Source organism: Nicotiana tomentosiformis, chromosome 9 (assembly GCF_000390325.3).
Source record: "Nicotiana tomentosiformis chromosome 9, ASM39032v3, whole genome shotgun sequence".
NCBI lineage: Eukaryota > Viridiplantae > Streptophyta > Magnoliopsida > Solanales > Solanaceae > Nicotiana > Nicotiana tomentosiformis.
Genome location: NC_090820.1, coordinates 25,438,233 through 25,450,601, shown reverse-complemented (window position 1 = coordinate 25,450,601; position 12,369 = coordinate 25,438,233). Strand labels below are relative to the sequence as shown.

Below are 12,369 nucleotides of genomic sequence, written 5' to 3'. Positions count from 1 at the left end.
AGTTTTTGCTATTCAATTCTACAAAACCCTAACCCATTTTTCTTAGTAAAGATAGAGTGAAATGGCATTAGTCAATGTTTGCAACCATCACCAATAAATGAAGCATGAGAAATGAATAGATATCAACCATTATATATAAATTCAATGGTAAACACCCATTAACATTACACCCATTTAGGGTCCACAACCTTAGTATTTAAAACTAGCTACTCATACTAGAATCCAAGAACAAAGTATTAAATAAAGTTATAAAGCTTATAAAGATAACAAGATTATCTCTTCAACAGCTTTCAAAATAATGGTGCATTCAATGCTCTAAGTGTAGCCCCTTTTTTGACAAGATGTCGCACAAAAACCCTTGTTATTATATTTATAATGGTCAAAAAGTGACAAAAATAACCCTGCAGATCAAGTCTGCGACCACAGAATGGGTCGCAGAACACTATCGCGACTTCGTGACCCGCACATCTCTAATTCCTTCGTAGAGTTGATTTATCAGTTCTACAGCTTTCCATCGCACTTCTGTTTTGGGGTCTGCACATTGATTTTGTGACAACATTTGGTACAGCAAAATCATTTTTACAGAAACTCTTTTTGCATTTCTGCTATCATTATGCGGTCCTCACAAGCATTATGCGACCGTATAATAGACAGCAGAATCTACTCTCAGAACTGGGATGGACTATTTCACTCTGCGGTTGGTCTACGGCACGCATATCACTTTTGCGGTCGCAAACTTGCCGCATTTCTGCCCTTCTATGGGTTTTTGTCATCTTTTCCATGTTATTGGTTCTTCAAGCCTGGTTTTCTGCAAAACACAAACACTACATAAGATATGACTCAATATGCTTTAAAAGACGAGCTAAAGTCTATGTAATTACGGCATATCAACACCCCAACTTAGACTTTTGCTTTCCCTCAAGCAACTAAAACAAAGTCAGCCTACCAAATACTTATCTACTTCTGACTGATCAAAAAGCAGCAGTGATTATGGATGATGCTGACTTTTAGATAGCAAGCATGTAACTACTTTTATTCACCCTTCTTCGAAGACAAAGATCATTAAATAGTTCTATTAATCAGTTTGTAAGCTTCCAGCCTCAAGAGCAATGACAGAGTGCTACCCACAGCTAGAAGTCAATTCTGTCAAAAATTAGTTAGCAATCAAAAATAGAACTTAAGATCATTTCAACAACCAATCATCGACCTGATATTTGCATTGAGAAACCAACCGGGCAAATTCTAGACATTACAAGTTGATCACATGCATTGTTTACAAAAGTTCTCACCCACTCACAATGCCTGAACAGTTCAAATCGGCATAATTTTAGCCCTTAAGATAATACAAGGCAACTCAAAGATTCATCACATGAAATTTGATATTCAAAGTACTAAAAAGTCAAAGAGCGAGCCTCGATTTAACCAGAATGACTAACCGTTTTTTAACAAAATTTGAAGGGTGCAATTTATTCAACAGAAACTTATCACATGCTTGAAGGTAGAACAAAATCAACAAACAAGTCAAAACGTTTTGTGCTACCGCCATGGTTCTACTATTACAAGGGGAATTCTGTCACGACCCAAAATCAAACTAGTCATGATGGAACCTAACCCAACCCGCTAGGTAAGACAATTACCAACTATCCAATTCAAATGAAATTAATAAGGCAATTAATTAAATGAAAATATCTAAAACCAATACATTTCCCCAAGAACTCGTAGTACAAATCATGAACTTCTAAGAATAGAGTTTACAAAGCTGGTATGAAGTAAATACATCATCTGTTTGAAAAGTACATAAACAGAGTTTTATGAATTTAAGGCTACCATGAACAAGGGGCAGCTACAACCACAATGCAGGTATATCTTCAGATCCAGCTCCTAACGAACACAACAACATGAACACCCAACATCTGCACGCAAGGTGCAGAAGTGTAGTATGAGTACAACCGACCCTATGTACTCAAGAAGTAATATACCTACTCTTAGGTTGAAAGTAATGACGAGCTTGTTCCAAGGTCGGTTCCCAACTTCAATAACCAACAATAGTTCATAACAACTTCAACAAATAATACCAGAAGTAACTCAACAATCAAATGCTCAGCAAAAACATGATTTTTAAAAAATGTTATGCCTTTCAAGTACATCAATGAAAACCCAAATCGTATACAGGAGTTGCCAAAAATATGAATAAATTTGAAAACAATAATTTTCCCAAAATCCTTTCAACAATAAATAAGATGTTTCAAATTCCTTTCCAGATAACCAGTGTAAAACAAATGAATCACTGTGCCCATCTGCCAACATGTGTGAGAAATCATGAATGATGTAATATCGTGCATCATGAGAAAAAATACATATCTATGCCTGTATGTCATGTGTGCATGTCAATGCAATGTATCTCAGAGATGAACTCATATGCATACTCTCAGAGTATCAATTCACTCAGTCATCCCCATCACTCAGTCATCCCCATCACTCAGTCCTCACAGTCACTCAATCCTCCCAATTGGCACTCGCATTTGGCACTCGCACTCAGTAGGTACCTGCCCTCACTAGGGGTGTGTACAAACTCCGGAGGGGCTCCTTCAGCCCAAACGCTACAATCTGCACGGACAACTCACGTGCTGCATGGATAACTCACAATGCTATAGTATCAATATTTGGATCTGCACGAACAACTCACGTGCTATAGTATCAATATCTGGATCCGCACGGACAAATCACGTACTGCACGTACAACTAACGTGCTATAGTATCAACATCTGGATCCGCACGGACAACTCATGTGCTATAATAAGCCAATCTGGCCTGCTTCGGCATGCAACCCGATTCCATAATTATCCTCACAATCTGGCCCTCGGCCTCACTCAGTCATCAATCTCTCCAGTCTCTCCGGCTCAAAATGTCATGAAAATAGCCCGAAAATGATGATATGATATATCAATAAATAACAACAGAGAATGAGATATGATATGTAATGATATGAATATGACTGAGTATGAATTTTCAATTTAAAACAAATAATTCACAGCAATATGATCTTTGTGGGTCCAAATAATATTGGCACATAGCCTCAACACGATTTTTAATATGATTCTCAGCTCAATTTCTTTAGCACATAAAATTATATAGAAAATGCCAAGATTATTTGACTACAAAATTCAACGGAAACAATTATGTCACAATTTCTATGGTGCACTCCCACACGCCCGTCACTTAGCATGTGCGTCACCTCCCAGCAATTCACATAATACATATATTCAGGGTTCATACCCTCAGCTCCAAGATTAGAAGAGTTACTTACCTTGAACAAGACGAATCCAATGTCGAGCAAGCTAAACAATGCTCAAGAAATTCCATTCAGTGCGCTTCAACTTCCGAACAGCTCGAATCTAGCCATAATTAATTGGATACAGTCAACAAAATTATAAGAAATAATTCCATATCAAAATACTAATATTTTTCACAAAATCAGAAATTATACCCAAAAAATACCCGTGGGGCCCACGTCTCGGAACCCGACAAAGGTTACAAAATCCGATAGCCCATTTAACCACGAGTCTAGCCATACTAATTTTAACAAAATCTGGCCTCAACTCGACCCTCAAATCTTCAAGCTTCGATAATGCTACAATGCTCCAATTGATTAAAATGTCCAAATAATACCCACAATTCTAAACCTGCCATTAGATATCCCAACTACATCAAAATAAATAAGAAAAGATTCATAAATATCCATTTAGGCTTCATAATTCGGCAACAAGCCTTCAACCATCCCAAATTATCCAATAGGCTAATCTATTAGCCTATTCAATTCCATTATTATCCTTTAATACTCATTTGGAGTCATTAATAATACTATGTTAATTACCCAACATCATTAAGTCACTATTCATTGTCTTCTCCAACAAAATCCTATGTTCAAGAACACTCATTTCAAGAATTAGTGTTGTATCTTAGTCAAAATGGTGACTCCCTATTCAATTCGTTCATCAATTAAGTTATCAAGTCTATTCGAATCATTAGAAACTCAAAACAATTCCTTTTATATTAATTCATCACTATTCATCTTCTTATTTGCCCAAAATATCATTTCCAAGACCCTCCCTTAGGGTTCATACAATATCCCATTACAACTTCAAATAAAACTCATAAACATGTTACACATACTCTAATATGACATATATATATATATATATATATATATATATATATATATATATATATATATATATATATATATGAAGCTTAAGTGAAGGGATTACCTTTTGGTGGAAGAATCTAACTTTTTCCTTTTTTGGTGTTGTTGAAGATTTAACCCATTTCATATGGATTTGATCCATATTAATGTTAGTATTATCACTAAATGATGTTATATAATCATCCTTGTACCAAAATAACTTACCTTGAAGTGTATCCATGGTGGAAGAGCTCCTCCTTCTCTCTAGAAATCCATTCCAAGATGAAGACTAACTCATTCTCCCACTAAACCCATATTTTTCAGGTCTTAAAATGAACCTTGAAGCTACTGGATTTGGCTACGCAATGGTGCATAGGCTACGCTGCTATGCTATGTAGGCTACGCAAGACTGGAGTAGCTATTTTGTCCCCTTTTAGTAAAAAGGTCATAACGTCTTGTAGGAATCTCCAAATGACAAACGGTTTGAAGCATTAGAAACTAGACACATAGATGTTTCGTTTGATAGGTTTTACACCATATAAATCTTAATATCTTGAGAGTTATGCTTGTTTGAAGTTAGGTCTCATGCGAACTTACTTGAAACTTTAACACATCATATAATTTTCAACTTGACTTAGCCTTAGGGCTCTTTTTGGACCATAAACCGTTATTAATGCACCTCATAGATATATTATCATTATCAATTAATATCATTCAAATTATCAGTCTTGTTCATACCCGAATTAATATAATTAGCACCCATCAATCTCCTTAATGGTCTTAAAACTCTTTGAAACTTTTTGGGGTGTTACAAATTCATTGTTATATACAAATCTACACTATTAAGATTAAGAGTTTATATACAAGTTGCTAAAAGTTGAATAACCCACCCCAACCGAAGAGCATGCATTGTCCCCAATGCATTCAGAAAGTAATAGCAAAGTTTAGGGGCTTCCTGGGCCGCACTAGGTGCTTGTGGGGCTGGGAGCTGACACTGTGGAGGCATTGGGTGGATCCTATGACTGGACAGTGTATGGAACATCCGAGGCAGCCATGGGACCGGAAGCTGACACTGTGGAGGCAGTGGGCGGAACCTCTTACTGAATAGTGGTGTCCGAGACCAAAGTAGGAAGCTCCGCCATTTGCGAAGCTGGATCATGGACTTGGGAGCTGCTAGCCTCACCCAATGATGGATGTGTGGTCGTAGTAGTAGTGGTGCACAACACATCTATAAACAAGACCCTACTAGACACGGCTTGTAGACTCCCTAGGACAGAACTGCTCTGATACCAAGTTTGTCACGCCCCGAACCTAGGAGCGATACAAGCACCTGGTGCCTCACCTAACCTGGCGTACCAAATTGCGACTAAGGGACTCTGAACACATAATGTCATACTTTGGCCATGGGGCCACCTTGCAAGACAATTTGCGAAGCAAAATATAAAACTGAATGGAAACTAGCGCTAACTAAACATCAATATAAAGCTAGGCTGAAAAGGCCGTCATAGCTACTACAGCTGACAAACCACCAAATTATACATACCAGGCCTACAAACCCAACATACTGCACTAACCAACAGGATATGTCTACAAGCCTCTACTGATAGATGTACTATGATCGGAACAGGGCCCCGACCTACCCATAACATATATACAGATATACATAAGATGTACACAACACTCTAGACCTGGCAACTCCGAAAGGCGTGGAGCTTACCGATCAGGCTGAACTCGGGAAACACCTACTGAGGAGATCTACTCGTCTGTCTATCTGAACCTGCATGCATGAAATGCAGCGTCCCCGGAAAAGGGACGTCAGTACGAAATAATGTACCGAGTATGTAAGGCAATAACATAACTGAAAATCGAAACTGAACTGATAATATAATAACTGGAAGTAACTGGGAGTCAAAGATGATCTGGAGATATACTTACCTGCTGATACTGACTCAACTCCTTCAATATAGTAAGTAAAATAATTGTACGGCCTTATAAGGCTCGGTATATATAACTGCTCTGCCATAGTAGGCTCGCTCATAGGCGCTCGGCCATACTAGGCTATGTATCTCGACCATGCTGGGCTCGCTCATAGGCGCTCGGCCACAGTAGGCTCGGTATATAACTTTCCATCTGATCAGAGGTTGCCCAATAGGGGCCTGCCCATCGATTATAGCTCGATGGTAATGAAAATACTGTAATACTGTATATATAGGCTTGCTGCTCTCTTGAATGGAAGAAGACAATACTACAATTGAATATAGAGTCTCGATAAGGAATAATATTGTAACTTATGAGACTAGAATAGTGTGAATAAATTCATGAATATGAACTTCTCTTTTTGTCTCATTACTAACACATGTAGCTACGAGATCATGCCAAAATGAAGGAAGGCTTAGCCTTAACATACCTTATCACAATCTTTCCAATCACCAAGTTGAACTCACCTCTTTGCACCTTAATCTACAAGAATGATAATAATACTATCGTTAAGTTACGAAAGGTACAACTATCGCACAACGAACGACAAACTTATTTTGTATTAAAACGGGCAGCATCTCCCCTATAATCCTTACTTCCTCCAAATTCAAGATAACACCAACAATACAAGAACAGAACAATAACAACATATATACATCATTTTCCAGCCCTATATACACCATCAAATACTACAAAATAGCCCAACACACCCCAATCTCTTCGTACACAAAACGACCACCGTAGTAGTGTCAAATGACCCGAAAATATTATGACGAATGACCAGCCAACCACCCTAAATTTATATGGTGTTTATAAACCCCCATCCTCCTCAAAAACTCCACAAAATAGTAGTAAAACACGCAGCCCAACAGCAAAACAAAACAGTCCACAAAACAGTCCGCTACAAGTGAGTAACTCGAACTCACGGCTTCCGATCACCGTCCCGTGAGTTCTTACAAGTATAGAACGACTTACCATGAATTTACAGAAGAAAAATTGGATGAAAGAGAGAAGTAAACTCACCTTATTTGTTGGATAACTCAGCTCTGATCTTGGTTCTTCAAACTCTAGGTTTTACCTCCAATTGGAACTTGAAAGGGAGAGAAAATCAATTAGGGTTTGTGGAAAATTTTTGGGAGGATTCTTTGCAGAGCTTATGTCTGGTTATTATGCTCTATTTTATGTCTAATATATGAAGAAAATAGCCCCTTAAAAGGCCTCTTTGGACGACCCGAAATGGCCCATTTTTTTGGGCTCTCATTTAAGCAAGTAGGTGACACACCTACTTGTCACCTAGCAGCTTGCGCAGTATCGCACAAATGCCCATATCTTTCTACTCCAATATCGTATTGACAAACGGTTTAATGCGTTGGAAAATAGACTCATAGATATTTAATTTGATGGGTGGAACACCCCATAAATCTAAGTATATTGGGAGAAAATCGCAGTTACATTTGACCCAAAGTTTCAGTAAAACTTATGAATGTAACTTGTGATGACTTTCATCGACTTTTGTTCCACAACTCTCTTGACTTCAAAACATAACACACGGATGTCATACGACTAATATAAATCATAACATAATCTCCTTATCATGTTAAGCACCCTAGTCTCACCCCAAAGGTATATGTTATAACATTCCCAACTTGTCGACTTTCGACGAAACATTATTTTCTTCAATTGCTTTAGCTTCTGAACTGTCCAACCCTCTTTGTACTTGTTGTTCATGATCTTCAATATTTGTAACCTCAGAGGTAATATGATTAACTTACTTTATATACTTTTAAATATTATCTCATTTTTGGTCCTACATTAGTTTGCTTACGACGCATTTTTACGTACGAAAATATAGGGTGTAACATCACTCCCCCTTGGGAACATTCGTCCTCGAATGTTTACTCTTAGAGACTTTGGAAAATTTTGCCAAAGTATCCTTCGTACACTAGGTTAAAACCAACCTGCACGTAGCCAGAAACATACTATGCATGCCACATATGGCCAATCTTTATAAATAGCAGCAATTTGCCTCACCGACCGTAAATCATAAATATTGAAAGTGAAAAATAAAAGCTTACCTGATGACCTGCTAGCCTACATAGAGCTATGTTGTAGCGTCCCATCTCGAACCATATCTTCAGTTTGAAATAGGTGGGGGTATTTAGACTTCATTTCTTCCTCCGATTCCCACGTCATCTCTTCTACATTCTTGCTCCTCCATAAAACCTTTACGGAAGCTACCTCCTTATTTCGTAGATTGCGGATTTGTCGGTCTAGGATGGCAACTGGAATTTCCTCGTATGACAAGTCCTCTGTAATCTGTACATCATCCGTGGGCACCACTCGGGTAGGATCGCCAATGCACTTCCGTAGCATAGTTACGTGAGAAATCGGATGGACAGACTCCAATTCTGAGGGCAACTCTAACTCATAAGCTACTTGGCCCACTCTTCGAATGATCCTATAAGGCCCAATATACCGTGGGCTAAGCTTGCCTTTCTTGCCAAACCTCATCACGCCCTTCATAGGTGATACCTTTAAGAATACCCAGTCATTAATCCTGAACTCTAAGTCTCGTCGCCGCACGTCAGAATATGACTTCTGACGACTCTGAGCTATCAACAGTCGCTCCCGGATAAGCTTTACTTTCTCTATGGCCTGTTGAACCAGGTCTGGCCCATATAACCCAGATTCCCCAACATCAAACCACCCTATAGGAGATCTGCACTTACGCCCATACAAAGCCTCGTACGGAGCCATCTGAATACTGGAGTGGTAACTGTTATTATATGCAAACTCGACAAGAGGTAGATGTTCATCCCAACTTCTTTTAAAATCCAACACACATACTCGTAACATATCCTCGAGCGTCTGAATTGTGCGCTCGGCTTGTCCATCAGTCTGTGGATGAAAAGCTGTGCTGAGATTCACCTGAGTCCCTAGACCTCTCTGAAATGACCTCCAAAAATGTGCTGTAAACTGAGCCCCACGGTCAGATATAATAGAAACTGGTACTCCGTGTAGCCGCACTATCTCCTTAATATATAACTTTGCATAATCTTCTGCTGTATATATAGATCTGACCGGTAGGAAGTGAGCTGATTTCGTGAGCCTATCGACTATCACCCATATGGAATCGAACTTACGATTAGAACGAGGTAAACCCGTGATAAAGTCCATGTTTATCGCCTCCCATTTCCATGTCGGGATCTCTATAGTCTGCATTAGCCCTCCAGGCTTCTGGTGCTCTATCTTCACTTGCTGGCAACTAGTACATTGGGCGACAAACTCAGCAATGTTCTTCTTCATATCATTCCACCAGTACACATCCTTAATGTCATGATACATCTTCGTCGACCCAGGATGGATGGAATACCATGAATAATGTGCCTCTGACATAATCCTGTCTCGTAGCCCTGCTACATCTGGAACACACAAACGACCCCTATATCTGAGAACCCCATCTCCCTTTAGCTCTAACAGTGGCTTCTTCTGCTGCGGAACTCGCTCTCTCAGCTCGACCAACTCTGGGTCCTCGTACTGCCTTTCCTTGACTTCCGCTATGAGGGATGATTTTGTAGTGTTTTGGAGTACAACTCCACCATCCTCAGAATCTACTAACCGAACCCCCAACGAAGACAATTGATGAATCTCTCTAGCTAATTGTCTTTTCTTGGGCTCTACATGTGCTAAGCTACCCATAGATCGGCGACTTAAGGCATCTGCTACAACATTAGCTTTCCCTGGATGGTAGAGAATGTTAACATCGTAATCTTTCAATAACTCAAGCCATCGCCTCTGTCGCAAATTCAACTCTTTCTGCTTGAAGATATATTGTAGGCTTTTATGATCAGTAAATACATCAACATGAACACCATATAAATAATGCCGCCATATCTTAAGTGCATGGACAACTGCAGCTAACTCGAGGTCGTGGGTCGGATAATTCCTCTCGTGCTTCCTCAACTGCCTTGAAGCATACGCAATTACCTTCCCATGTTGCATCAGGACATATCCTAACCCGACACCTGATGCATCACAATACACGGCATAACCCTCTAGACCCTCTGGAAGTGTTAGAACTGGAGCTGAGGTCAACCTGTTCTTAAGCTCTTGGAAACTCCGCTCACAAGCCTCTGTCCATTGAAACTTAGTTTCTTTCTGTGTCAACTTCGTCAATGGTGCCGAAAGGGAAGAAAAACCCTCTACGAACCTCCGATAGTATCCTGCTAAGCCTAGAAAGCTACGAACCTCTGTCGGAGTGGTAGGTCTAGGCCAATATTTCACGGCCTCAATCTTCTGAGTGTCCACCTTTATCCCTTCATCTGATACAATATGCCCCAAGAATGCTACAGACTTCAACCAGAACTCACATTTAGAAAACTTAGCATACAACTTACGATCACGGAGGGTTTGGAGTACCGCTCGTAGGTGGTCCGCATGCTCATCCTCTGAACGGGAATAAACCAGAATATCATCAATAAATACTATCACGAACAGATCTAAAAATGGCCGGAATAGGCTATTCATCAAGTCCATAAATACAGCGGGTGCATTAGTCAACCCGAAGGACATGACAAGGAACTCGAAGTGGCCATATCGGGTCCTGAAGGCTGTCTTCGGAATATCTTTTTCCCGAACTCTGACCTGGTGGTACCCCGACCTCAAATCTATCTTTGAAAAGCATCTAGCCCCCTGCAACTGATCAAACAAGTCATCGATCCTTGGAAGTGGATACTTATTCTTAATAGTTACCTTGTTCAACTGCCTATAATCGATACACATCCTCAGCGAGCCGTCTTTCTTCCGCACAAATAGTACTGGTGCACCCCAAGGTGAGGTACTGGGCCTGATGTAACCTTTCTCCAGCAAATCTTTTAACTGCTCCTTCAACTCCTTCAATTTGCCAGGTGCCATTCTATACGGAGGGACGGATATTGGTTGAGTTCCTGGAAGCAAATCGATGCTAAAATCAATCTCTCGCTCTGGAGGAATACCTGGAAGCTCATCTGGAAACACATCTGCATACTCTTTGACTACGGGAATAGACTGAAGTGTAGGTATCTCAGCATCTGCATCTCTAACTCGCACAATATGATAAATGCACCCTTTTGCGATCATTTTCCTCACCTTCAGATAGGAAATAAACCTACCTCTGGGTGTTGGTGTATTACCTACCCATTCAAGGATTGGCTCACCCGGAAAATAAAATCTGGCTGCCTTTGCTCGGCAATCAACTGTGGCATAGCAAGCTGCCAACCAGTCCATGCCCATGATAGCATCAAAATCCATCATCTCTAGCTCAACTAGGTCAGCTGAGGTCTGACGACTACAAATTGTCACCGTACAACCTCGGTAAACCCGTCTAGCAATAATCGATTCTCCGACCGGTGTAGATACCGCAAAAGGATCACTTAGTATTTCAGGCACTATACCAAACTTCCTCGCGACAAATGGGGTAATATACGATAAAGTAGATCCTGGGTCTATCAAAGCATAAGCATCGTGAGAGCAAATGGTTAATATACCTGTCACAACGTCTGGTGAAGACTCCTGGTCCTGTCGACCCGCTAAAGCATAGATACGGTTCTGATTACCACTTGAACTGGAACCTCTACCTCTGCCTCGACCTCTACCAGCCGAAGACTGAGACTCGCGCCTTGAAGGATGCACGGACATAGATGATCCTGTTGCTGAACTCGCTGGTTGTGCCATTCCCCCAGAATCTCTATTTGGGCAATCTCGCATCATATGCCTCGGACGCCCACATGTATAACAAGCATCAGAACCTGCTCGGCATTGGCCCAAGTGTCCTCTACCACAGATGTCACACCGTGGAGGAAATGACCATGTCTGCGCAGATCCTCGCTGTCACTACAAACCCGATGCCCGTGAGCTCTCACCTGGTCCTGACTGAGTATAGCGGTCATACTTGTAACCCTGTAACCGAGGTGGCGGAGGCCTAGGTGGCCGTCCGAAGTACTGGGTCCTATAACTACCCTGAGAATGCTCCTGAGACCTGGGAAATCTCATCCTCTTATGTTGCCCTTGCTCAGCCCTCTCTGTACCCTGCTGCCGACGCCTACCCCTTTCTATATTCTGGGCGAATGCCTGAATCCGGGAGATATCCATACTATCCTGCAATGCAGCGGTGGCACATGCCTCGGTTAACTCTGGGGCTAACCCTGCTATAAACCTGTGAATCCTGTCCC

At 40.7% G+C, this 12,369-nt stretch overlaps 1 protein-coding gene across 1 annotated transcript in view; it reads right to left on the bottom strand.

The window, feature by feature from the left end:
• The window catches only part of LOC138898495 (uncharacterized), a 34,877-nt gene extending 23,550 nt beyond the window's left edge, over window positions 1-11,327 (bottom strand). Inside the window, exons 1-3 of the mRNA XM_070184564.1 lie at window positions 10,222-11,327; window positions 9,792-9,900; window positions 8,777-8,981 (exon numbers count right to left, since the gene is read on the bottom strand). Coding sequence (XP_070040665.1) covers window positions 8,777-8,981; window positions 9,792-9,900; window positions 10,222-11,278 — 1,371 coding nt within the window. The 5' untranslated portion in view covers window positions 11,279-11,327. The remainder of the gene's footprint in view (window positions 1-8,776; window positions 8,982-9,791; window positions 9,901-10,221) is intronic.
• Between the last annotated feature and the right edge of the window lie 1,042 nt (window positions 11,328-12,369).